Source organism: Ogataea angusta, assembly GCF_019207475.1.
Source record: "Ogataea angusta isolate 61-244 chromosome Unknown 61-244_NODE_8_length_553539_cov_90.782090, whole genome shotgun sequence".
NCBI lineage: Eukaryota > Fungi > Ascomycota > Pichiomycetes > Pichiales > Pichiaceae > Ogataea > Ogataea angusta.
This window is the reverse complement of record NW_025065222.1, coordinates 64,549-89,969: the sequence shown is the minus strand read 5'-3', so window position 1 is coordinate 89,969 and position 25,421 is coordinate 64,549. Positions and strand designations below refer to the sequence as shown.

Sequence of the window (25,421 nt, the reverse complement as noted above, 5' to 3'; positions counted from 1 at the left end):
GTGTCGCCGGTGAGTTGGGGCTGTGTTTTGGCCTCGGTTTCCCGGTGAATGGGGATCGGTGATTACGGACTATTGTCTGCCAGTTTAGCGAGTTTAGCGTGCTGCCTGTTTGGGAAACCCGAGCAAGGCTTTGAACGCCGACAAAGCCACCCGAGTAAGATGTTTCTTGCTATTTTCTTGTCTGTGAGGTACACCGGTAGGCATGCAGATACAGGCGCAATTTGCTTCGTCAAGTGGGTCTTGTCGGTGGAGTGTTTCTATTGTTCTCATTGGTTCCGTTTCGGTGTTCCCTTTCCGGAACCTGCAAAATTTTCTATTGGCTGGCAAACACCGAGGGATTGCATATATCAGTGCCTAGACTAGATGTCGGCTGAGTGCAGCCACAAGACGTTTCATTGCGTGCGCAATCTCAAATACCGAGCTGACCTATTCAGCATGGCCTCACAAGCGCGTACTTGGCACTCCAAGACCGGGACCTGCAGTATTCAGCTTGGCTCTTCTGCCCCCTCAGCGCTTAAGCCTCCTCCCGCTCGGTGATCTTTTATTCCAGAACCAAAATATTCCGCCTCACTCTTGCATGATGCATTTGAGACGCATGACAATAAAATCGAGCTATCTTGGAAATCTCTTCCACCTACATCTGTTTATATAAACCTGGGATATCCTCGAGGGCCCCCAAATTCGGCATCGCTCTTCATGTTGAAGTTCGGAATGGCATCAACTCCCCCAGGATTTTCTAATATGCAACAGATGTCGACGGATCATTTAAATGCTCGCTTTACGCAAAACCAGTACAACAAACTCCCCACCCTCTCGGCGGTGAACCCACTCCAAACGCAGCAGCAGCCACCCCTGGTGCCTCCCTCGTACCTGTATGAGCACCAGGATTTCATGCTGTCTGATCCGGCGGACTACATCGGCCTCTCCCCGCCTATCTACTATAATACACAGTCGCTTGGAACGCCGAACCGGTACAGCAAGCCGGGCGATATGTTTTACCAGTTTCCGCAGCAGAGGGCCCAGGCCGCGCCCCGCGTACCATCTCTGGGCATGCCACAGACGTATATGCCGGTACTTGGCGACCACAGAGCAACCGCGTCCACGAAAACGTCCAAGTCGGGAGCAGTGTACCCATGCCGGATATGTGGTAAAGTGTTCCCCAAACCGTACAACCTGAAATCGCACCAGAAGACGCATTCCAACGAGAAACCGTTCCCTTGCAAGTACTGCTCGAAACCGTTCGCCAGGTCGCACGACAGACGTCGACACGAGAAACTGCACGAGAACGACAAGAAGCTCAAATGTGGAGGCCTTTTGAGCGACGGGAAAACCACCTGGGGGTGCAACCGGAAGTTTGCGCGCCCGGACGCGCTCCGCAGACACTTCCGGACAGACACCGGCGTGGCATGCATCCGTCCGCTAATGCTCGATTTCCGCAATTCGAAGCAAGTCTACGAAGAGCCCACCGAGGAAGACACAGAGCAGGTGATCAACGATATAGCGCGCGAGGCCGCCATTGAGGCACTCAGCGTCAACAATAACCGTGCGGGTGACCACGACACCAGCTCTCCAAATTAGATATATTCATATATATTTTTTTACACATATCCTGTTTCGCTCCAAAATATTTTTAATCCATTTTTTTCTTCATGGAAGAACAAACCTGTCGAATCTGCCGGTGCGAGGGAACTCCCGAAGACCCGCTGTTCCATCCGTGCAAGTGTCGCGGGTCGATCAAGTACATACACCAGGATTGTCTGATGTCGTGGCTTGAGCACTCGCACAAGCAGACCTGCGATATTTGCCATACAAAGTACGCCTTCCAGACGATCTATGATTCTGACACCCCGGAGCGACCACCGATTTACATAATTTTGCACACGCTTCAGACGGTTTGCCAGAGTGTTCTGTACTACGCACTCGTTGTGGTGATTGGCGTGGTATTCATTCTGTTGCAACTGCCGATTTCCACGTCGTTCCTAGCCCGCCTCTACACATATCTCCTGGGCTGCTACATGCCCCACCAAACGATCCGGGAGTCCACGCTTTTTGGCAAACAGGCGCCAGACCCAAAAGGCTGGCTCACCTCGGCGAGTCTCAAGACGCTTTTGTTCAGCTCTTACTTCAAAGGCCTGCGCATCCTCATTTTTGGGGCCACTCTGATCATCGTGACGGTTGCCGTTCACGAGTGGGTCACCAAGGACGAAGGGTTCTCAAAAATTATTGAACACAACATTGGGCCCGAATTCACAGCGCAAAAGATTCTCCAGATGCTCCAGCAGCCAAGAAATGAGATCCCAAGACGGCCCGAGACACATCTTCCGCGTGCCCTTGATCCTGCCGTGCAGGACGAGCAGGACGAAAGAGTCGACGAAAACGATGAAGCCGACCGGCTCGCTCGCGACGAGTTGCTCAGACAGCTCCGTATCGACAGAGCAAGAAACCAGAGAGAGCAACGGCGCATCCGGCAAATGCAAGAATGGCAGGAGGAGCAGCGCAGACAGCAGCTTGGAGGCGGCGAGAACGTGTTTGTAGAGTTCTCGCTTACTCCGTTGTTTCTCATCAAGGTGGCATGGTTTCTCGAGCTCATGGTGGTCGTGGTGCTGGGTGTTTTTTACTTCCTTCCCTCGCTGCTGGGAATGATTTCTCTCACCGCGATTCACTCCCTGGTCGCGCTGTCCTACAGGCTGGTGTTGCACATAGTCCAAATGGCTGGCATCAAGTTTACATTTGAGTACAGCAGTCCTCTCACCTACCTGCCTTCTGTTGATCTCTCCTCGCTCCAACAAATCTATTCTAATATCGTCAACTGGACTCCCGAAGCAGAAGTGTTGGAAAGGACGCTGGTCTTGGCTGCGGGCTATTTCACGGTGGGGTCCGCAATCGCCGCAATTATGCACCTGCTGGAGTCCGGATGCTCGCCCGTGAACCCGCTCTCTCGTGGATACCGGGCCATATACATCGCGCTACTAGAAGTTGTTTGCACTTTGAAGGTGCTCTCCATTTTCTGCATTGAGCTGTTGATCTTCCCTATTTTCTGTGGATTGCAACTGGACTTTGTGCTCGCTCCCGTCCTGACAGAAAACAGCTTCTTTGCCATGTTCGACATCAACTCGCCATACAAGAGCGCGCTGCTTGTGCTTGGACTCGGAACTTACTTCATGTACGTTTTTGCGTCCTTTGTCAGCATGGCACGCAGCGATATCCTCAGAAAGGGCGTTCTATTTTTCATCCGGTCTCCAGACGACCCAAACGTCCGGCTTATCCACGACGCCCTGATGAAGCCGTTTGGGTTGCAAATCTCCAGAATTGCGCTTTCGGGGCTCGTTTATACAATCTACATCGCCGTCGAGTTTGCCGCGGTCACCTGGGGTCTCAAGTACCTCGTTCCTTACAAGATATTCCCTATTCGATACACAATATCCGGCATTTGGTCGGTCATCCCTCCTCTGGTCAGATCCATCGCGACACAACCGTCGTTCGCGAAACTTTTCCGTGCATACTGGCAAATGGCTTTCAGACAGTCGTGCTCGCTGCTTAGACTTTCGTCGTTCATTCTGGGAGCTGATGTGCCTGAGGAACGCGGCCACGTCGTGTATAGGTCTTTGGTGTACCGTCTACTGGGCCACAAGCCGGAGTATAACTCGCCAGTGCCGGAAACAGAGACCGCAGCTTACTTCCAAGAACACCCAGAGGCCACCTGCTGCTTTGTCCCTGACGGAACGTTTGTTCGCGCTCCTGACGACGACAACGTCTCTCGTTCCTTCATCAGAAAGCTGTTTGTTCCTGTGACCAAGAACGATGTGCCGTTGGCCCCTGTTCCCGACGACGAGGATGAGACTGAGGCCAAAAACAACCCCTACGGAGACGAGGAGCTGGTCTCGATCACCTCGTACACAATCGTTTACCGGCCTCCTAATTTCAAGCCGCGTATATTTGCGCTTTTGGGCTGTCTATGGGCATACTCATTGGCGCTCGGCGCTCTTGTTTTCGGGGCAACCCTGTTGTTCGCCAGAGTGGTTTTGAGACCGGTGAAAAACACCATGCTTCACAGACTATTTTTCCATCACGACGCAGAAACTCTGGACGCAAACGAGCTGTTTGTTGGCTTTGTCGCATTGGCAGCAGCGGTTCGGTGTTTGATCTATTTTGCTGATTACAAGTCCAGCGAAGAGCAGCAGGACCTCACTTCCTACATAAAAAAAGGGCTCGACTCTGTTGTCCGTTTCGTGCGCTTCCACGTGCTGCCGACCTCCCGAAAGTTCGCTGCTCTTGTCCTGACGCCCTCTGTGTGCATGCTTTCGACGGTGTTGCCCGTTGTTGCCTGCGCACCTGCCCTGACAGCCTTCGAATCACGTGTCTACGATATCGGACCTCTGTGCGCTGCTTGGATATCCGAAAAGACACCACTGTACAGTGTTTCTCTCTTCCTGGCCTCTGTGGTCCATGCTTACACACGTGCCGGAGGTGCGCTCGTCCAGACATGGCATGAGTTTATGTTCAGGAGCCCTGGCTATTTCAGCGTGCTGGCTGTGCAGCTGCTGGCCGTTGTGGCGTATTATGTGCTGGCGTACAGTTTCTGGGGCAACAAGAGCGTGCTGGAGTCATTCGAGCTGGTTTACAAAGTCATCTACACGCCAGACTATGAGCCTGTGGAGGCATGGACCATTGTGTATTTTACGTGGCTGCCATGGAGTCTTTACACCTGGAGCAAGATCGTTCGAGACTTCTGGAACTGGCTGATCATCACAGCGAAAAACCAGCATTACGGGAAAAGAGTGTTCCTGACCAATAACGAAGAGGAGGACCTCGATTAATGTATAATGACCTTATCAATCAACTCTGTGCAAACGTCAAGTAGACAATGCATCCGTACGTGGCAAGCAGCAAAACTCCATGGAGCACGTTTACACCGTAGATCAGCCCGTGAACCAGGGACGAAATGCACACCACAGAGCTGCAAAAGATGTACGCGGCCACGTAGGGCTCGATGTAGAGCGAAAAGCCGGTCGACGGGTAGTGGGACGAGATGAACTGGATGATTGGAAGAACCATGCCAAGCACCTGGTTTGAGGAGCCTATTGCCAGCGAGACGGACAGTGCCATATTGTTGTGGTGGGCGCTGATTAGGGATGAGATGTGTTCTGGAAGCGAGCCTGCCAAGGGGAGAATCACCATACCGATAAACACCTTGGATATTGGTTTATCGTCGGTGAGTGTTTTCAGAGCCTCGACGAAAAAGTTCGACGTGGGGCCCAGCCCTGCCACCGAAACGAGCAATGCAATAAAGCAGACTCTCAGCGGGAAAATATCTTCTTCGTCGTCAGTATCAGAGTCGCTTTCGGAGTCGCTGTCTAGCTCTGAGTCGGTGTCCACTGGCTGGCTCTCCAGGGCCTCTTTTTCCTGCTTGCTCTTCATTTTTATTTTCTTCATCGACTTGAACTCCTCGTTTGTGGAAACCACCAGATAAGTGGCGTACACAACGAAGATGAACGCGGCGCCGATCTGGGATGTATTCATCTTGAACTCGATGCTCTTGCCCGGGTCAATCACCGAAATCACAGACATCATGGATAATATCACCGTGATGCACGCCAAGAAAAACATGTGGTTGGCGATTCCCTTCACTGCAGAGCTGGCAAACTGCATGCCCTCCAAGCCGCCAAAGAAGAAGCAAGAGCCAATGACAAGCAGGTTGTTCGAGATGATCGATCCCACCAGCGAAGTAATGGTCAACGTGGCGTCGTCTTTCGACACAGTGGTTCCGGAAATGATCAGCTCCACAAGGTTTCCGAAGGTGGCGTTCAACAGCGCACCCAAGGCTGGCCCCACATGGTGTTCTGCGTGCTCGGTAACGTTCGACAGAATTTTGGCAAAATACATGAGGGCCAGCACCAACGTGACAACTGCGCCAATGTCCGACTTCTTGGCATAGAGCACGATTCCAACAGGAAACAGAGGAAGAAAGATAACTGTTCTGGTGTTTAGGAGCAGCTTGATTACCTGCAGCAGAGTGCCGACATACCTTCTGTCTTTGTTTGCGTCATATTTTTGCATCAAACACACCATCACAGACCACTTCCAGAAACGGGCGTAGCAACCATCAATGAAGTCAAGCACGTCGTCAAACATGAAGTGCTTGATCTCCTTCATGAAAGCCACAAACCTGTAGAACCAGCTGGCTTCGGACTTCACGGTGGGGTACTTTTTGATCAGCCGTTCGTCTATTTTGATTTCAGTCTGGAAACGGCCAGGCGTCGTAACGGTTCTCTTCACGTGTTTCCGCCCCGACACAGAATATCGTCTCCTGCTGTCCTCGGGGACCGCAGCTATGTCATTACTTTTCAGGGGTGCCACCGCGGGCGCCGTCTGCGCTGACACAGATCTGTCCAGTGACTCGCTAGACATAAATTTCGACTGCTTGTTTTTCAGTTACGGATTTTTTTAGACCCTGAATTTATTGCACAGCCGTGAAGCTATAGCGAGGCTGAAACAAAAGCAAGCCTTACGGAAAAAAAGCCGTCCGTTGATGAAGGATCTAGCGGGTTCTCTATGGGGAGGTAAGATACGATTTAGCAGTAATGTCAGGTTTTAGGGTAAGGAAGGACCTGTAATTTATTATGGAAGAATATTAATTTTATGATAAGTACTTGTAAGTGGTTGCAGTCCATTGACAGATTAAGCTTTAAAGTTTTCGGAGAAAGCTCAACCTTCTTGGAGCCTGTCCATTGCTTATGCCCTACCACCTCGCCATTCAAGTCCAAAGAGCCCTGTACTGCGTTTCTGCTCTACTTCGATAATAAGAAGCTATATATTCAGGGCACCTAACCACCGACAAAAACAGAAACATTTCGACACGTCGAAAATATTTGTTCCTATTCATGTCTGATTTTGCAACTAAGGAGGAGATCAAGGCCATTTTTGCCAAACTTCAGAAGCATCCTGCGAATAAACAGTGCTTTGACTGTGCGACAAAGAACCCTACATGGACCTCGATTCCCTTCGGAATATTTGTCTGTCTACAATGTAGCGCAAACCACAGAAGTTTAGGGGTGCATATATCGTTTGTGAAATCATCGGTGCTGGACACTAAATGGACAGACAAGCAGCTACGTTTGATGAAGTGCGGTGGTAACAACAACTTCAAGGATTTCCTAATAAAAAATGGCGGATCAGCGTACCTAACCAAGACTCCCCAGGAAAAGTATTCATCTCAGATCGCCCAAAACTATAAAGAGAAGTTGGAGAAAAAGGCCGAGCTGGATGCCAAGAACCACCCCAATGTGCTCGAGTGGGACGACGGAGCCACTGAGCTTGAGACTGAGGACAGCGCTGACTCCGATTCCAACAACTTCTTCAGTAAATGGGAGAAGCCATCTTCCACCCCTTCGCCGCTGGGATCCAGACCAATCACACCATCTAACAAACCTGCAGCCGACAAGCCTGCCGCGTCATTGCTTGGGTCCAAACCGAGACTGGTCCAGAAAACAGGACTTGGTGCTAAAAAGAACATCCTCGGAGGCTCTTCTGCCAATAGAAGCAAGGCCAAGCTGGGCGTCAAGAAGGTCTCGACGGACATCGACTTTGACGATTTCGAGAAAAAAGCACAGCAGGAGGAAGAGCAGGCCAAATCGTTGGGATACGATCCTAAGGAGGCCGAGCCCGTGGCAGAGACCGCAACGAGAAAAATGTCCGCTAGCGCCGGGTCCCTTGCCATGCCGAAGCCAACTACGCCGTCTACAGAGAAAGTCACGCAGTCTTTTGCGAGACTTGGTTTTGGTATGGTGAACGCTGCCCCTGCTCCAGAAGCCACGCAGAAGAAGTACAAAGACGTGGAATACTCAGGTGAGGTGGCTGCCAGATTTGGAAACCAAAAGGCCATTTCCTCGGATCAGTTCTACGGGATTGGCTCTTACGACGAGGCGAAAGCGCAAGAGGCCAGAACCAAGCTTCAGGCATACAACGGAGCCACCTCTATTTCGTCGTCCCAATATTACGGCGAGCCAGAAGGCGTGAACCATCAAAGATCGACCTCGTTTGATGGTGACGACATCGAGCAGAAACTGACCGAATTCGCAGAAAAGTACATTGGCGAGGACATTGCTGCCATCAAGGACGCCTTGGAGACCGGCGCCGGCAAGCTGTCGGGTTATCTGAGAGATGTTTTGAGAAACTAGAGGGTGTAAATATAGTATAAATCAACGATTCAGGCAGTGTAATAGAAAATAAAAGTGGTTTTATAATTATCTGACAGTCAATGGTGGATTCCAAAGAGTCTGTGGGGGTTATTGGAGCCGGGCTGGTTGGTGCGTTGGTAGCACTTGGTCTTGCCAAGCAAGGATACGCGGTTACAGTCTATGATCTCCGTCCTGATCCGAGAAATGCCCAGGAAACAAGTCTGCGCTCAATCAATTTGGCCGTTAGTGAGCGAGGTATCCGCGCATTGAGATACGTGGACCAGGAAATGGCCGAGAGAGTTCTAGAGGGAATCATTCCCATGCATGGCCGGATGATCCACGATTTGGACGGCAACCAGGAATCTCAGCTGTATGGTCTTTTTGGGGAGGCTATCAACTCCATTGACCGCAAGAAACTGAACCAGAACCTGATTGAGGAGATTGAGCGGTTCAATGCAACTGCAAAATTCAAGATCGAGCTGATTTTTGGGGCCAAGGTCACCAGCGTGCAGGTGAATGGCGGTGTGACCATCGATTACATTCGTGCTGGCGAGCCTCGAAGAGACCACAGAGATTTCGTGGTTGGTGCGGACGGCACTTACTCGGTGGTGAGACAGAGTCTGCAGAAGCTGATTAGGATGAACTACAGCCAGGAGTATATTGACATGTGCTACTTGGAAATGTACATTCCTCCAGGTCCAAATGGTAGCTTCCAGATCGACCCGAACAGACTGCATATCTGGCCACGCAAGACGTTCATGCTGATTGCCCTGGCCAACCAGGATGGGTCGTTTACGTCTACGTTTTTTGGTCCATGGAAGTTGGTGGAGTCGCTCACGTCGCCCAAGACCATTGAGTTCTTCTTCAAGAAACACTTCAAGGATGCTATTCCGCTGATCGGCCTCGATAAAATAATCGAGTGCTTCACCACGTATCCACGGGGTGCGCTCATGCAGGTGAACTGCAACAAATACAATTTCGAGGATAAGTGTATTATCATTGGCGACGCAGCTCATTCGATGGTGCCGTTCTACGGCCAAGGAATGAACTGTGGGTTTGAGGATGTACGGATCCTGCTGGAGCTGCTTGAAAAAAATAGTCACGATAGACGCACTGCCTTTGAGACGTACTCGGAATCGAGGGCTGAAGACCTTAAGGCAATCCTAAAGCTCGCGCTGAGAAACTACCACGAGATGTCGAGCGATGTGACCTCTTCCATTTATTTGTTTAGAAAGAAGCTGGACGGAATTCTGGGCAGATTGATGCCGCAGCGCTGGATTCCGCTCTACACTATGGTGTCCTTCAGATCGGACATCAGCTACTCGGATGCTGTCAGGCTCAGTCAGAAGCAGCAGCGGATTCTCAGATGGGCCGAATGTGGCGCGGTGACCTCAATTCTGGCAGGGACTGCATTGTATCTAGCCAGAAGAAGTAAGTAGATAACAGTCAGACTCCTGACAAATTCTCGTGCTGCGATTGGGCCGAAAAAAAATAAAATAAAAAAACGGCCCGGTACCGGCCGCCATATGCATGGTGTCCGGAGCCGGCGTGACTCAGCAGGGGAGTATAAAAAACTCTTCGTATCTTTGTTCTTGTAAAATAATGCCTTCAGATACCAACACATCAACTCCGGAAACCCTTTACGACAAGGTGTTTGAGGACCACATCGTCCACAAAGACGATTCCGGCTCGTATTTGATTTATATTGACAGACACTTGATCCACGAGGTGACCAGTCCGCAGGCCTTTGAAGGTCTCAAGACAGCAGGCAGAACTGTTAGAAGACCAGACTGCACGCTTGCCACGGTCGACCACAACATTCCAACCGACTCTAGAAAGAACTTCAAGAACCTGGATAGTTTCATTAAACAAGATGACTCCAGGGTGCAGGTGCAAACTCTGGAAGACAACGTCAGAGACTTTGGCCTGACCTATTTTGGAATGACCGATTCCAGACAGGGTATCGTCCACGTTGTTGGTCCCGAACAAGGTTTCACGCTTCCTGGTACTACTGTCGTGTGTGGTGACTCGCATACCTCGACCCACGGTGCCTTTGGTGCCCTGGCCTTCGGTATTGGTACCTCGGAGGTGGAGCACGTTTTAGCCACCCAGACCTTGATCCAGGCCAAGTCGAAAAACATGAGAATCACCATCGAGGGCAAGCTTTCGCCAGGCGTCACTTCGAAGGACTTGGTTCTTCATGTGATTGGTGTGATTGGTACCGCAGGAGGTACTGGCTGTGTGATTGAGTTTGCTGGTGAAAGTATCAGAGACCTTTCCATGGAGGCCAGAATGTCGATCTGCAACATGGCCATCGAGGCCGGTGCAAGAGCTGGTATGATCCAGCCTGACGAGACCACTTTCAACTACATCAAGGGCCGTCCGTTGGCTCCCAAGGGCGAAGAATGGGAGAAAGCCGTGAGATACTGGAAGACTCTCAAGACAGACGAGGGGGCAAAGTTCGACTACGACATCAAAATCAAAGCTTCTGACATCGTTCCCACTATCACCTGGGGTAATTCTCCTCAGGATGCGCTCCCAATCACAGGCAAGGTGCCGGACCCAGCAAACTTCACTGACCCCATCACCAAAAAGGGTGTTGAGGCTGCTCTGAAATACATGGGTCTCGAACCTAACACTCCATTGCAGGACATCACTGTCGACAAGGTGTTTATTGGTTCCTGTACGAACTCGCGTATCGAGGACTTGAGAGCCGCCGCCAAGGTGGTGAGAGGCCACAAGAAGGCAGACAACGTGAAGATGGCCATGGTGGTGCCGGGATCCGGATTGGTGAAAAAACAAGCCGAGAGCGAAGGGCTGGACAAGATCTTCGAGGCAGCTGGATTTGTCTGGAGAGAAGCTGGTTGTTCCATGTGTCTTGGTATGAACCCAGACATTTTGGCACCATACGAAAGATGCGCCTCCACCTCCAATAGAAACTTTGTTGGAAGACAAGGTGCTTTGTCCAGAACACACCTGATGTCACCAGCTATGGCCGCAGCGGCTGGTATCACCGGTAAGTTCACAGACATCAGAAACTTTGTGTACAACGAGGACCCTGCACAGCCAAAGATCAAGCTCGATTCCGAGGACGAGAGCTCTGCTCTCCAGAACGCCGTTTACGATCACGAAAAAGAGCCTCTCGCCCCAGGAGAGTCGGAAGACGAGGCTATCGACGACCAGATCAACGATGTGCCTCCTTCGGATCATGTGACTAAGAAGACCGTCGACACAAAGGAAGAGCCACCGGCAAAGGCTATCGCTATGCAGAAATTCCTTACTTTGACTTCGATCGCTGCTCCTCTTGACAGAGCCAATGTGGACACCGACGCTATCATTCCTAAACAGTTCCTGAAAACGATCAAGAGAACTGGTTTGAGAGCAGGTTTGTTTTACGAGTCTAGATTCGTTAAGGATGAGAACGGAAACGATGTGCCGACCGACTTCGTGCTCAACGTGGAGCCTTACACCAAAGCCCAGATATTGTGTGTGACAGGAGACAATTTCGGATGCGGTTCTTCAAGAGAACACGCTCCATGGGCTCTCAAGGACTTTGGCATCAGATCGATCATTGCTCCATCGTTTGGTGACATTTTCTACAACAACTCGTTTAAGAACGGTCTCTTACCAATCAGAATCCCACAAGACGTGATAAAGGAGAAAATATACCCCTTCGCTGTTGAAAAGAAGGAGATCACCATCGACCTGCCTAATCAGCAAATATTGGGACCTAACAAGGAGGTTCTCGTGGAAAAGTTTGACATTGAGGACTTCAGAAAGCACTGTTTGGTGAACGGTTTAGACGATATTGGTATCACCCTAGAGAAAGAAAAGTACATCACTGCTTTTGAGGAGAAGAGAAGAAAAGTGTTCTCTTTCTTGGAAGGCGGATCCAAACTCATTGTTCCTGTGAAGGGTACCAAAAAATCCAAGTACGGAGTTAAGGCCCAGGAATGGTGATTGTATTTATTATTAATTAGGAATATATCCTCATCTTTTAATCAACAAATCCGTGTAGTCTGGAGTATTTTCGATGGTGAAATTGTTTTCGTTGGCAAGGTGCAGAAGACAGATGAAACAGAAACTGGTGGACAGCTCAGACTTCTCTTCTGACGAGTACTTGCTCGACAACTTGCTGACAACTTCGGTGAACTTGAGCGCGTTCTCCTCTTTCTCGCTTCGCTGTTTGTCGTTCTCTTCCTGTGGAGGTCCGTTTTCCTTATCGTCTTCCAAGACTGAAGAGTCTCTCTTGGCTTTTCGCGTTTCAGCCTCCAGTGAATCCCACAGATTGTCTTTCAGTAGCTTCACATTCACTTTCTTAGCAACTCTAGCATACCCTAACGCTCCAGGTCGTTTCTGTGATTGCGAAAACAAAGGCTGCGAACTTGTAGGCAGGTCAGGGATGTCACCTTCGTCGTCGTCGTCATCGTCAGGATGGTCATTGTAGTCTGCATTGAAGAACGTGTCGTCGAATCCTTGCCCCTCAGCGTTTGAATCACCACCCTGCTCTTTGTACGTATCGGCAAAGAAATTCTCATCAGCTATTCTTTCGTCATCGTATCCTAATCGTTGTGCAACTCTCTTCTTCTTCTTTGTGAGAATTGTATTTATTTTCTGATTTGGCTTGATGTTCAGACAAATCAATCGCTTTGTGGTGAACTGTAAATCTTCAGGCAGTTTGTTGGCCGTAGGGTGGGGCACCCTCTCTTTTTCCGGAATAAGAAGTTTGGAAGCATTTGCAGGCGCTGCAAAGAGCTCTTTATCGTCCAAGTCATCGTCATCGTTCATGAAGTTTATGGTGAAGACAGCCTTACGCTTGGCAGTGGCTTTTTGTACGAAATCCTCCTGCCCCTCGTCGCCAGCCATATTTGTTGCTTCAGCAGGAGCGACTTCCGGAGTCGAACTCTTTTGGTGCGCTTGCTTCACCATGGCAATTTTCCAGTGTTCGGGACCACGCCAGTTTTGTCTTGATATCGTATCGAAATATTCGGCCATACTCCTTCCACCTTCTTCATCACCGTCATCGTCAAATTGCGCAGTTTGGTTCTCGTCAAACAACCTTGTCAGCGTGATATTTGGTCCTGAACGATCGCTATCGTTGACACCATCGATAAATAAAGAGTATTGATTTCTGTGAGTATTTTCCGGGCCATTGCCGTCATCGTCGTCATCGTCGTCAAAGTGATCACCTCCTCCAAAGTCGAGATTATCATCTTCTTGGAACACCGGTTGCTCTTCAGGGAATTCAAGCTGCCCAATTTGCTCAAGAAGCTCTGCAGCACTGGCTCCCTCTTTAGTTATACGTTCCAACTGCTCGAGGGAAGGACAAACTTTAGTTTCTGCGGCCGTGTCAGGGAAAAAGCGAGCTAGTTTTGAAATGTCGATGTTTGAGCGAGTATGCTGAGGGACCTCTTCTTCTTCGTCACTCTCGTTCATTATCAATTCATTGGACTTTTCGCTAGTGTCAAAAACGACTCGTCCTTCGGAATTGATTTTCAGCATGTTCGTGAGCAGACTTTTGGCTCCTCCTTCATCGAAATCAGATAACGCTTTCTTGAAGATCGGGTCCACAAACAATTCTTTCTCAACTTCTTTCAACTTTATCGTCTGGAACTTCTTTGCCAGTGTCGACTCGGCACGATGCTTTTTCGATTTCGGTTTTGTCGTGCCGCCTTCTTGCTCATCGTTCTCGTCTTCCTCCTCATCGATGCCTTCCAAATTGTTGGACGTCAAGCCAGATAGCAGTTTCCCTGTTTCAGATGCCGCCGAGTCAATTCTTGAGGCATAAATCTTGACACAGCCGTCCAGAGTGGTAGAGGCCTTTTGGAAGTTTATGCTGTCGCCATCTTTAAAAAGGGAGAGCTCGTGGAAATAATCAATGAGCGCAAAGTTCCAGCTGTTTGTCGAGTTGATTTTCTAGAGGTTAGTGAGAGACGCGTTGGAAATTATACGTACGTTGTCGGTGGCCATGCGAATCCATAGCTCATAGTTCTCGTTTGTCAACGGGGCCGAGAACACCCCTGAAACATCTGCCATGATCAGTCAGATCTGTACACTTGGAAACGCGCACTGTTGGAATCTATAGCAGGAACCTGTTCCGCAGATAATCTCAGAAATGCTAATAATACACTTGAAGTAAAAGAAAGACCAGTTGAGTGCTGCAGCGTTCTTGTTGTTTCAAGGCTCACAGTTTTGTTATGGTTTTATTTTGTAAACACTCGATCTCGGTGCGAGGTGTATTTGAATTCGAAATTATTTACTCAGCAGTCGTTACAGGCTGAGAAAAACACCACCAGGTGTCGGTGATAGAAAGGGTCGAGAATTTCGGGTCTGCGACGCCAAAGTTCCTTCAGGTAGTCTTTAATTCCCTGGGCGAGAAAGGATGAGGTTTCGTCGAAATCGGCCAGCTCAGATTCCTGGCTGCTACCATGTAGCCTGCTGCTGGAAGTAACACGGAAGTCTGTATAGGCGTGCGGCAATTCACGTTTGAACGTGACAATCGGAACACCGACATGCCTATAGAGTGAGTACGGCAGAATGCGCGGAACAAGATCGTAGAAGTGGTAAACTCGTAGAGCTGCAGAATTAGGAGACTGGTCAACTAGACTGGTGTAGGCCGCTGCCAATGTGTGAGAAAACACAGAGGGGGCGTTGAAGCTGACCATGAAATTGTCTATTCCAAGAATATGCAAGTCCAAAGACGTCAGCTGAGCCAGAGCTCCTCCCATGGAATGTCCCGTGACTAGCACTTTGTAATCTGGATACTCTTGCAACCATTTGAAGAGCTCATTATGAACCTGCAAGGCCATTCCACGCGCAACATAGGTAAATCCTGCATGGGCGTAGGAGAGAGAACAGTCAAAGTAGTTGTGATCGTTCATATTTCGTACCATATTTTCCTGTAGCACTTTATTGTGGCGATAATTGATCTGGTCCCAATATTCAGAACTGTTCATAACGGGCCGGTATCTGCCAGGCTTGAAATGGAGGTTGGTATACCATTGTGAAAATTCTCGCGTGCCTCGGAAGACGATATTGATGGTACGTAGCTTATGGTCCAGCAGCATGTAGCCTTCACCCCCACCATGGGTGATAATTCTGCCAGGTTCCTCCACGTTGTCAAAGAGCTTTGTGAGATTGTACCGAATATTTGTGTGTCCCGAACTATCCACGTATACTTCCTTGTAATCAATTGGTGTGTAGGGAACCAGCTTATCTGGAAAGACTAGCTCATTGTGCTTAAGCTCAGCAAGTCCTCCTTCGTCGTTCAGACAGTACGAAATTTGACAGTAGCCGGCAAGCTGTTTTATATAGTTGTCATATAGCTCCTCGTCGTCCAATGTGTTTCCGGAAGGCAGTTTCTCCAATGAAGCATCCAGCTGGTTCTTGTACTCCTTGTACAGCGAGCGTCTACTATTTGCCAGGGCCTGTGATTCTGCAGTGGCGCTCGCATAGCCTAGAACATAGACCAGAGCTACAACTATCGGTATAATCATACCTCAGTTGTCCATTACCAGGATCCGTTGAAATATATATGCTGTAGATTTCATGTTCTGTTGTTTTGAAAAAGCCTGCAATGCAAAAAATGACAAATGGGATGGCATAATCTTTTGATAAACACCAACTTACAGCATATATGTGGCCCTTTGATATTCCGTGGTTATGGCGTCCTTTATATCTTACCCGTCACTTTTGACAGTCGTGTTGAAAAATAAATCAATCCCTAAATTTATAAAGAAGGGCTGACCCTCGAAAGAAAATTGTCGAAATGGACAAGAAAACAAACGAGGTGCTCAAATTTCTGATCGACTGGAATTATCTCCTCATTGAGCCTCCAGTCGAGGGATCTATTGCCGAGATATACTTCTGCTTCATTGCGTCGTGCCAGGTGAAAGGCAAGGATAAAGTGTCGTGGTTGCAATTTGTCAAATGTCTGCAAAAACTGAATGAGATATGTATTCACAACGCCTTCACCTGCTTGCCTGCAAACGCACTGTCACTGGCATATGAGGACCCCTTCAAATGCTTCAGTAAGATCACACACATGGATCGACTGGCCCTGAATTTGATATACAAACAAGTGAAATTGTCGTCGAATCCGCCTATTGAGCCACCAAAGACACCTCCTCTACCCTTGTCAAGACTAAGATTGGCAGCACAGAGAGAAGTTCCCAAAGATAAAGAGGAAAGACTAGACTTGCTGATGGAACTCGTGGACCGTCCACCTGTCAAGTCAAAAAGAGCCGCGAGCGACCTGTACGCAGGATTGAGTCCACTCGACATCGAAGACGTGTATACAACCACGTCGAGATCCAAAAGACTGGATCAACTGACTCTGCTGCTTTCTGTTCCAGCCGGATCGCACATATTGGCAAAGGAAAGGGCAAAGCTGAGAACTCCGATCAAGCCGTTCTTTGACTGCTGCGATGACTCCAGACACGCACAACTCTTGATCCCTCTAACATCGTTTGACAGAACAACCAATTACTGCAAGCTCAATTCGACAAGGCTGAACGATCGTCTCAAGCTGGAAACTGGGTCCAGCGACACGTACACCGAACTAGCCAGATGCGTCAGCCAGAAAATCCATTTCATCCCCATCATACAGTCACAGACAGACATCAAACTAGGAGACTGCTCATACCTAGATACCTGCCACAAGATGTCGTCGTGCCGGTACGTTCATTACGGGCAACTGATGCCTCAAGATGACAGTGCCTCCAAAAAAGCTGCTCAACACAATAAAAATATCAGCAAATCGATGCAGATCTCCGATTTTACCAGGGGGGAAGCCATTTCTCCTGCCACGAGGCCGGAACTACCAGCCCAGTGGATCAACTGCGACGTCACGAAGCTGGACTTCAGTATTTTGGGAGATGACTTTGCTCTTATCATTGCAGATCCCAGCTGGACGATCCATATGAACCTGAACTACTCCAGCTTGACAGACTCGGATTTGCTTCAAATAAGAATGGACAAACTGCAAAAGGAAGGCCTATTTCTTCTTTGGGTGACAGGAAGAACTATTGAGACCGGCCGCGACTTTTTGAAAAAATGGGGGTACCAAGTGGTCAATCAGATCACATGGGTGAAAACAAACCAGCTGGTCAGAACCATCAGTACGGGAAGAACCGGGCATTGGCTCAATCACTCAAAGGAGCACTTGCTTGTAGGCCTCAAAGGAAATCCGAAATGGATCAACAAATGCATAGACCCGCAAATTTTGATTTCTTCCACCAGGGAGACCTCCAGGAAGCCAGATGAAGTATACGGAATGGTAGAGCGCATGGTGGGGCCTGGCACGAGAAAGTTGGAGATTTTTGGACGGCAGCACAATACTAGGCCCGGGTGGTTGACAATCGGCAATCAGTTAAATGGGACTCATTTGGTTGAAAAGGAAATTGCAGAGAGGTACTACAGTGCTTCCGCAACTGAGGCCTGATTACATAGCTGTAAAAAAACATACATCTTTACACCCGATCTGTTTTATTTATTTACTAAACATGTCTATACAAGTGGGTCATCGAGTTGTCATCCCAGGGGGAGGCGAAGCGTACGTCAGATACGTGGGGAGGGTACGTAATAAGAGTGGCACGTTTGCTGGTGTCGAACTTATTGGGGAGAGCGTCAGTAAAGGCAAGAACTCTGGGGATGTGGATGGTGTTTTCTATTTCAAGACCAAGATTCCCAAGAGCGGTTTATTTCTACCGTACCACAAGCTGGTGCAGGTGAATACGTCTCCATTGAAGCCTGTTTCTCAGGCGTCTGTGCTGAATACTCCAAATAAGGCTCCACATGATCTTGATCAAAGGATCAACGAGCTTACGGAGCAGAACAAGCTGTACAAGCAGCAGCTACAAGAACGAAATCGAATTTTGGAGGAGCTGCAAACGACAGTGGACACATTTGAAGCCATTCTCACCGAGAACCAGAATGAGCTCAAGATGAAAGACGCGAGATTTGAGCGATTTAAGACTAATACGGATACTCAGATCAAGGAATTGATCGAGGCGGTGGAGACGCTAGAGCAGCAGGCAACAGAAAATGAGGAGATATATCTGCAACGCCTGCGCGAGTTAGAAACGAAAAAAGACATACAGCCCGAAAGTGGTGACTATGAGACGCTTAAGAGGAAATACGATGAGATGGACACAAAGTATCGAACGCTGGAGGCCGAACAGGTCACCCTAAGAGAGGAGAACGCAAAGGTGCGAAGGGAGCGTGACGAGGCAAGGGAAGAGGTTGATAAGTTGAAGCATGAGAAAGCAGAGACGGCCAAAGCCTTGGAGGATCTGAGGAAGGCGTACGACGAGCTACAGAAGGGCCACGAGACGCTCATGAGCGAGAAGTCGCAGTTTGTCTCGACCAATGACTCGTCCAAAGAGAGATACGAAAGGCTTGAAAGCGAGCTCAATGAGCTGCAAGCCAAGTATTCTCTCTTGAAAGAGCAGAGCGAGAAAAAAAGAAGCACTGTGTCCGAGCCGCTCGTCAAGGACGGGGAGCTGATTGCCACGCCTGCAGTGCACAACGATCCCGCGGCAGGGCGGGCCAAATGGTGCGGGCTATGCGAGCGCGAGGGCCACGAGAGTGTTGAATGTCCGTACGAAACCGTCATGTTCTAATATATTACTATGTACATCAAACTTTGTATCTTTGCGATGGGTCCACATGGAATGGGGACCAGATGCCTCTGACAGACTTGTTGAGCGACTTGACAAACTGTTTAGGCTTGCTCAATTTTCTTCCGCTGGAGTTGATTAACAGCTTCAGCTTGTTTTCGACAACGTCGACGTTCCACTTGCGGGTGCATATTTGTTTCTCCAGTCCGTCAGTATACTGTGCTCGCAGCACAGGGTGGAATCCTGGTTTCTGCAAAATATGGAATTGGATCTGTGGGTACTGTTGGGCGAATGTTTTGAGTCTCATTCTGAGGAAGTCTCTGGTGCCTTTCGAGGAGCCGCCAAAGTTGCAATAGGTAATGATAATTTTACGGCATGGATGGACAAAGGCACCCACACCGTTTCTGGCCTTAGACACCTGCTGGAGTATGTTGATTCCGGCCATAGAGGTCAAAAATTAAAAAATAATCAAGAATTTTCAACTCAGATAATTTTAAGTCGGGTAACGCGAAATAGAGGGGAATATCTGATAATCATGAAGCTGGCTACCGTGAGGCCTCTGGCGCTGCGACTGCAAAGAATCTCTGCGAGGGCACGCTCTTCGTTTGGTCCAGCCAATGTGGGCAGCAATCTGGCTAACCTGGACGTTCTGGGCTCTTCTGCGGTCCCCGCGAACAACATCGAGATGATCTCTAAGGATTCGATCATTTTCTCCAACATGAAGGTTGTGCGATCGCCCAACCAGCAGGGTGCTCTTGTTGCTGCCCTGTTGCTGGATAACCAGATATTCGAGCTCAACACGAATTCCATCAGCAAAAAAGGCCCATTGGATCTGACTACCACGGAGCTTTTCCCATTGCTGGAGGCGCTCTACCCAAAACCCGAGCTGTTTGTGCTGGGTCTAGGGGGCAGCAGCCGGATGCTGGGCCCCGACACGAAAAAACGGTTTGCCGAGCTGGGGATAATGCTGGAAATGGGCGACACAAAGAGCGCGGTGCTCAGCTACGATCTTCTGGCTACAGAACGTTCTCCAAAACAGGTGGGGGCACTCATATTTCCATCGGTGTTCTGAACGACGCGCAAAACAACTATTTAAGGGTTCTGACCAGGAATTGCGTGCTGAACACATAGGAGTAAGCAGCAAGGGTAAGGACGCTCAGGGTGTTGAACACGAGGCTGATTCCGTGGTACTTGCCGAACTGTTTGGTCAGAGCAGCGATTTTGTCGTTTGTCTCGGGAGTTCTCTCACTCTCCGGCAGGTCCTCGAGCGCAAACCGTTCCGTTTTCAGCCTATTGCACACCGGCAACAGCCAGAAGTAATTGGTGAGGCCGGAGAGCGAAGAGGCGGCCAGCAAGGCAATTCCGACGGTTGGAATTGCGTATGGGGCAGAGAGACCGACCACGACGGGCCCGATCGACTGGGTCAGGAAATGGATGGGGAACAGCTTGGATTGTAGGAGGCCAAACTCCTTGCGGGGCAGGACCTTGAACGCCCTGACCGAGGACACGAATGAGTGGAACGAGGTGGCTCCGAAAACATACGAATAGGCTAGCAGGTGGACAGCAGTCAGCATGGTGTTAAAAATTAGTTGCACTGATTTATTTTGGTCGTGGCTTTATTTAATTTGTGATCATTCTCACCCTATATGTATCCAAGTTTTTCCATTCTAATCTTGACGGCGTTGCGGTGCGCGTCGAGGCCCTCGACGGCCGCCAGGTCCATCACGGCCTTGCCAATGCTCTTGAGACCCTCCTTGGTGACCACCTGCGACGTGATGAATTTCTGGAACGTCGTGGTGTTAACTCCCGAGTACATTCTGGCGTAGCCGTAGGTAGGCAGCGTGTGGTTGGTTCCAGAAGAGTAGTCGCCGCAGCTTTCGGGCGAGTAGGCCCCCACAAACACAGAGCCGGCGTTGTCGACCTTGTCGACCCATTTTTCGGCGTCCTGGATCTGCAGAATAAGGTGCTCCGGAGCGTATCTGTTGCTCATCTCGAACGCCTCGTCGTAGCTGTTCACAATTATAGTGGTGGAGTGGGCGATGCACTGGCGCACGATCTCGACACGCGGCAGCTGCAGCGCCTGGCGGTGGACGGCCTCGTCGATATGGTCGATCTCGGCAGACGTCATGTCCACGGCGATCAAAATCACCTGCGAGTCCACGCCGTGCTCTGCCTGCGAAAGCAGGTCCGAGGCCACAAAGTCTGGGTCGGCGTATTTGTCGGCGATCACCAGCACCTCGGACGGCCCGGCAGGCATGTCAATGGCACACATGGCATTGGAGTCGTTGGAAACGAGCATCTTGGCTGCCGTCACAAACTGGTTTCCGGGTCCCATGATCTTGTCACACTTTGGCACAGACTCGGTACCGTACGCCATCGCAGCGACCGCCTGCGCGCCTCCGGCAAGCACAATGCACTTGGCACCCACCTTGTGCGCCACATAGACCACCTCTGGCGTCAGACGGCCGTCTTTGCCCGGAGGAGAGGCAAACACGATGTCTTTGCAACCGGCAACGAGAGCCGGCACAGACAGCATAAGCGACGTGGACGGCAGCACGGCAGTTCCGCCGGGGATGTAGCAGCCAACGCGCTCGATCGGACGCGCAAACCGCGAGCACACGACGCCGGGACACGTTTCCACGCGCAGGGTCTCTGCCTGGTTCTGGGCCTCGTGGAAGGTCTTGATGTTGGCGAACGAGATGTCAATGGCCTTGCGCACGTCCTCGCTGATGTGCATCATTTCTGCTGGGAACGGAGCGTTCAGTACAGGAGAGCTGAGCTGCACCTTGTCGAACTTGGCCGTGAGCTCCACCAGCGCAGCGTCTCCTTCTTTTCTCACTTTCTCGACGATCGGCGTCACCAGGTTCATGATATCTGCTGACTTCTGGATCGGTCTCTGAAGACATTTTTCAATATCCTCTTTCGAGGCAGAGGTGGCATCCACACGGTTCATCACGATGCGGCCGTCTCCATTCACAGACGCCTTTGGCTTTTCCGTGGCCTTCTGCTCAACGTACTTTGGCTTTGCGTCGCCCTTACGTCTCGTCACCTTCAGGGCCTTGATGTCCAGGTTCCGCTCAATGTCCGCAAGCGTGACACCGTATTTCGCACATCTGGCAAGCGCAAAGTACACCAGGTCGGCGGCCTCCCACGCAATCTCCTCCTTCGAGGCGGCCTCCACGAGCTCGTCGGCTTCTTCTTTAATTTTGGCATTTAGCAGCTTCTCATCCTCAAACAGTCTCTTGGTGTACGAGCCTTCCGGAGCATTCTCTTTGCGGTCCCACAAAGTGGCCTCTAGAGCTGCCAGTCCTTTGGACGAGCCAAAACAGGAAACCGTGTCAAGGTGGCAGAAACCCGCACCGGCCTGCTCCACAACAAACTTCAGACAGTCGCTGTCGCAGTCGAGCTCCAGCTGGAGCAGTTTTTGCGTAGCTCCCGATGTCTGGCCTTTGTACCACAAGCCGTGTTTTCTGGACTGGTATACACCGGTGCCGGTCCTGATGGCCTCGGCAATGGACTTCTTGGACGAGTAGACCAGGCCAAGAGCCTGGTTTCTGCTGTCGGTGACAAGAGTCGTGTACAAACCATCAGGTCTGTCGGTGTTCATGGCGGCGACATAGCACTCCACGAACGGCGTCTTGGTGCCCGGGTCTTCGTACTCCTTTGTCAGCTGGTCGAGCTCCATAACAGCAGTGTAGCCCTTGGCGATCTGTTGGAGTGGTTCATCGAAGAATCCAAACACTCTTCTCTTTCCAATTTTCACCTGTGTCTCGCCAGAAACACAAATATTCTCGGCAGCATCTTTTCCATCCTTGATGACCAGTCTGGCGTTGGGCACACGGGCTCTGATCTGCTCTGCAACAGCAGAAGTAACAAAAAGACCAGACACGCCGTTGTTCAAAAGAGCCAGAACAGTGTCTATTTCGCTATCATCAACCGCAGATCCCAAAGCCCAGTCGACATAGATCTGGCCTAGATACTCTTTAGCCAGCGCAACAATTTCCTGCACAGCGGCGGCCGTCTTGAGCGAAACAAGAACCTCGCTCACAAACGGCACAATCAAAACGTCCCTTGCTCGAGCAACGCTCACAAGGATTGGAGAAACCATTGATAAAATTACGGTAAGATGTGAGTCAGGCTGAAAAATATCTTGATTTTTTTTTTTCGTACATGCCACGACTTTGGTAGCATGGGACGATATCACTATATACATTGCTGAGTCAATTATTAAACAAAAACTGCATGTCGGCAGCCGAAAGCCTGCTCGCAGCGTTCTGGTCCTGATCCAGTGTAGCCTTGACCATGTCTGCCTTCTTCTGTTGCAGCTCAATGATCCGCGACTCGATGCTGTCCTCGATGACCAGCTTCACGATTCTGATAGGCCGGTGCTGTCCAATCCGGTGGATTCTATCTGCAGCCTGCCCGGTGTCCAGAGCAGGGTTCCACCAGCTGTCTAGGATGAACACTTGACTGGCCTCGACGAGATTCAGTGCCACACCTCCGGCCTTCAAAGACACCAAAAACACCTCCACCGACGGGTTGGTCATGAAGTGCTGGATCACAGAGTCACGCTGGATCGGCGTCATGGATCCCTGCAGTTTCGCAATAGAAAAGCCCGCCCTTTTCAGCCGCCACTCCACCAGGTCCAGCATGGACGTGAACTGCGAGAAGACTATACTTTTCACGGTCTGTCTGTCGGAACGAGACTTGTACAACTCTTCCATCAACGCCTCGATTTTGGTGGAAGACTTCCACTCTCCTCCCATGTCGATCCTGTTCACAATAGAACCCTTCTCGACAACCTCCTGGTTCATCTCCAGCGCTGGCGCCTCCAGATCGATACTCAGCCCGATGTGGCACACCGGACACTCGAGACGCTTGTTGTCGCCATTGAACGACTCCACGTACTCTGTGATGCAGATTCGGCAGAACTTGTGGTGGCACTTGGACTCGATCGGCTCCTCTGCCTCGTCGTCACACAGCTGACACACAATGGCACCGCTGTTGAGGAGATCCTTTGGTGCTTTCTTGAATCGTTTGAGAACCAGGTCTGGATGATCTGCAAGCTGTCTCATCCGCGTGATTAGGGTGAAGATGTTGGCGTAGTTGTTCAGAACCACACCCTGCGCAACGTAGTCGTTGAACTGCCGTTTCGAGTCTGAGTAGAGCGACTGGTACAGGTCCTTTTCTTCTGGGTTGAAATAGTCGCGTCGAATCTCGACGATTTTTGGAGGCAGCCCCAGGTCGTCGGCCCGCTCCACCTTCGTTCGTCTCAGCATGATCTGGCGAAGAAGCAACTGGATCCGCTCAAAGGACTCCTCGCCCTCCTGCTGCAGACCGTATTTCTGAATATTTTTCAGCATGAAGTGGTTGAAAAAGTTCATGTGGAGCATGCCATGGTGGCCACAGAAGTAGCAGTTTCTGTTGTCGGGAAATATCCATTCTTTCGAACGACACGGACACTTGGTACAGAAATATTCGCAGAACGGGGAAATGTCCAGAAACCGGATTAAAGAGTACAGCTCGCCGATTCTGTTCTGCAACGGCGTGCCCGAAAGACACCATCGTTTATCGCAACTCAGGTTGTTCGCCGCGCGCGCCGTCGAGCTCTGACGGTCCTTAATATTATGAGCCTCGTCCAGAATGACCCGGTAGAAATGTTTCGAGTGCAACAGGCTCTTCTCCTTGACTGTTCGGCCGTTCCGCTTCACCCCGTACTTGTGCTTCCTGTAGCAAGACTCAAGAACTGCGTATGTGGTCATCACCACGTCGTACTCCTCGAGCTCGTCAAGGGACTTTGCACGGCTCTGGCCGTGGAAAAGCCCAACTTTGAGAGCGCCGCCAGCATGGTTCTCGATCTCGGTCTTCCACTGGATCAACGCCACCGTCGGCGCAACAACCAGCGTCGGACGCTTGCTGCGATCGTGCATCATCAACGAAATCATCTGGATTGTTTTTCCCATACCCATCTCGTCAGCAAGAATGCCTCCGTGGTACTCGCCTTCCTCTTGCTTGATCATCCAAGCCAGACCTTCGAGCTGGAATGGAAGCAGCGTGATGGTCATGCCCTCCGGATGCTCTGCCTTCTCAACAGGCCGTCGGCTCAGCAAGGAAAGCTGCGAGAACGTGTCTGCCACGTCCGGGTTGAACTCGAACAACTTCATGGTCCGTCGCTGGTGGGCCGTGAGCTTGGGCCCGTCGTTCTTCTCCTTTTTCGATTTCGACCCTGCAGGCGCCCGTTTCCGCTTTTTGGGCACCTCTGCCAACGGGGTATCGCTATCGACTGGGTTCTGGTCCCCATCGCCGTTGGTGGCACTCGTACCCTCGATAACAATAATCTCGTCGTCATTTTCCTCGTTTTTCGCGGGCTCGGGCACCTCCTCAGCCTCCTCTTCGTCCTTGACATCAAACACAAACTCTTCGTCCCCGTCGCTGTCGTCGGGAACAAAATCGACATCGCCATCATCGTCACTTGAATCAGACTCTATCTTCAAATTTCTGGCCCTCGTGCTCCGCCGTGCTCTCCCAGAAGTGCCATTAGCACCTGATCGACGGCCTCTCGCGCCCGCCCGAGACGCCCTTCTGGTCTCGGGCTCTCTTATAAACCCTCCGTCCTCCATCTCGA

General features: G+C 50.5%; 14 protein-coding genes across 14 annotated transcripts; 8 read left to right on the top strand and 6 right to left on the bottom strand.

The window, feature by feature from the left end:
- Positions 1–48: 48 nt before the first annotated feature.
- Positions 49–1,578, top strand: KL928_003891 (uncharacterized protein; the record flags this gene model as incomplete). Its single annotated transcript, XM_043204528.1, has 2 exons — positions 49–196; positions 551–1,578. The coding sequence occupies 2 exons, from the start codon at positions 49–51 to the stop codon at positions 1,576–1,578; spliced, it is 1,176 nt and encodes a 391-aa protein (XP_043058585.1).
- A 437-nt stretch (positions 1,579–2,015) lies between these two features.
- KL928_003890 (uncharacterized protein) lies at positions 2,016–4,817 on the top strand (the record flags this gene model as incomplete). The annotated part of the gene is made up of 1 exon (XM_043204527.1): positions 2,016–4,817. The coding sequence occupies one exon, from the start codon at positions 2,016–2,018 to the stop codon at positions 4,815–4,817; it is 2,802 nt and encodes a 933-aa protein (XP_043058584.1).
- Positions 4,818–4,836: 19 nt separating this feature from the next.
- On the bottom strand, positions 4,837–6,408 carry KL928_003889 (uncharacterized protein; the record flags this gene model as incomplete). The annotated part of the gene is made up of 1 exon (XM_043204525.1): positions 4,837–6,408. The coding sequence occupies one exon, from the start codon at positions 6,406–6,408 to the stop codon at positions 4,837–4,839; it is 1,572 nt and encodes a 523-aa protein (XP_043058583.1).
- A 473-nt stretch (positions 6,409–6,881) lies between these two features.
- On the top strand, positions 6,882–8,177 carry KL928_003888 (uncharacterized protein; the record flags this gene model as incomplete). The annotated part of the gene is made up of 1 exon (XM_043204524.1): positions 6,882–8,177. One exon carries the CDS (start codon positions 6,882–6,884, stop codon positions 8,175–8,177), a length of 1,296 nt encoding a protein of 431 aa, XP_043058582.1.
- An 80-nt stretch (positions 8,178–8,257) lies between these two features.
- KL928_003887 (uncharacterized protein) lies at positions 8,258–9,616 on the top strand (the record flags this gene model as incomplete). Its single annotated transcript, XM_043204523.1, has 1 exon — positions 8,258–9,616. One exon carries the CDS (start codon positions 8,258–8,260, stop codon positions 9,614–9,616), a length of 1,359 nt encoding a protein of 452 aa, XP_043058581.1.
- A 163-nt stretch (positions 9,617–9,779) lies between these two features.
- On the top strand, positions 9,780–12,137 carry KL928_003886 (uncharacterized protein; the record flags this gene model as incomplete). The annotated part of the gene is made up of 1 exon (XM_043204522.1): positions 9,780–12,137. One exon carries the CDS (start codon positions 9,780–9,782, stop codon positions 12,135–12,137), a length of 2,358 nt encoding a protein of 785 aa, XP_043058580.1.
- Positions 12,138–12,167: 30 nt separating this feature from the next.
- Positions 12,168–14,213, bottom strand: KL928_003885 (uncharacterized protein; the record flags this gene model as incomplete). The annotated part of the gene is made up of 2 exons (XM_043204521.1): positions 12,168–14,093; positions 14,196–14,213. 2 exons carry the CDS (start codon positions 14,211–14,213, stop codon positions 12,168–12,170), a joined length of 1,944 nt encoding a protein of 647 aa, XP_043058579.1.
- A 224-nt stretch (positions 14,214–14,437) lies between these two features.
- Positions 14,438–15,673, bottom strand: KL928_003884 (uncharacterized protein; the record flags this gene model as incomplete). The annotated part of the gene is made up of 1 exon (XM_043204520.1): positions 14,438–15,673. The coding sequence occupies one exon, from the start codon at positions 15,671–15,673 to the stop codon at positions 14,438–14,440; it is 1,236 nt and encodes a 411-aa protein (XP_043058578.1).
- Positions 15,674–15,945: 272 nt separating this feature from the next.
- Positions 15,946–17,619, top strand: KL928_003883 (uncharacterized protein; the record flags this gene model as incomplete). Its single annotated transcript, XM_043204519.1, has 1 exon — positions 15,946–17,619. One exon carries the CDS (start codon positions 15,946–15,948, stop codon positions 17,617–17,619), a length of 1,674 nt encoding a protein of 557 aa, XP_043058577.1.
- Positions 17,620–17,680: 61 nt separating this feature from the next.
- On the top strand, positions 17,681–18,799 carry KL928_003882 (uncharacterized protein; the record flags this gene model as incomplete). Its single annotated transcript, XM_043204518.1, has 1 exon — positions 17,681–18,799. The coding sequence occupies one exon, from the start codon at positions 17,681–17,683 to the stop codon at positions 18,797–18,799; it is 1,119 nt and encodes a 372-aa protein (XP_043058576.1).
- Positions 18,800–18,815: 16 nt separating this feature from the next.
- Positions 18,816–19,241, bottom strand: KL928_003881 (uncharacterized protein; the record flags this gene model as incomplete). The annotated part of the gene is made up of 1 exon (XM_043204517.1): positions 18,816–19,241. One exon carries the CDS (start codon positions 19,239–19,241, stop codon positions 18,816–18,818), a length of 426 nt encoding a protein of 141 aa, XP_043058575.1.
- A 90-nt stretch (positions 19,242–19,331) lies between these two features.
- KL928_003880 (uncharacterized protein) lies at positions 19,332–20,253 on the top strand (the record flags this gene model as incomplete). The annotated part of the gene is made up of 2 exons (XM_043204516.1): positions 19,332–19,835; positions 19,906–20,253. The coding sequence occupies 2 exons, from the start codon at positions 19,332–19,334 to the stop codon at positions 20,251–20,253; spliced, it is 852 nt and encodes a 283-aa protein (XP_043058574.1).
- A 185-nt stretch (positions 20,254–20,438) lies between these two features.
- Positions 20,439–22,904, bottom strand: KL928_003879 (uncharacterized protein; the record flags this gene model as incomplete). The annotated part of the gene is made up of 1 exon (XM_043204514.1): positions 20,439–22,904. The coding sequence occupies one exon, from the start codon at positions 22,902–22,904 to the stop codon at positions 20,439–20,441; it is 2,466 nt and encodes an 821-aa protein (XP_043058573.1).
- A 112-nt stretch (positions 22,905–23,016) lies between these two features.
- KL928_003878 (uncharacterized protein) lies at positions 23,017–25,416 on the bottom strand (the record flags this gene model as incomplete). Its single annotated transcript, XM_043204513.1, has 1 exon — positions 23,017–25,416. One exon carries the CDS (start codon positions 25,414–25,416, stop codon positions 23,017–23,019), a length of 2,400 nt encoding a protein of 799 aa, XP_043058572.1.
- Between the last annotated feature and the right edge of the window lie 5 nt (positions 25,417–25,421).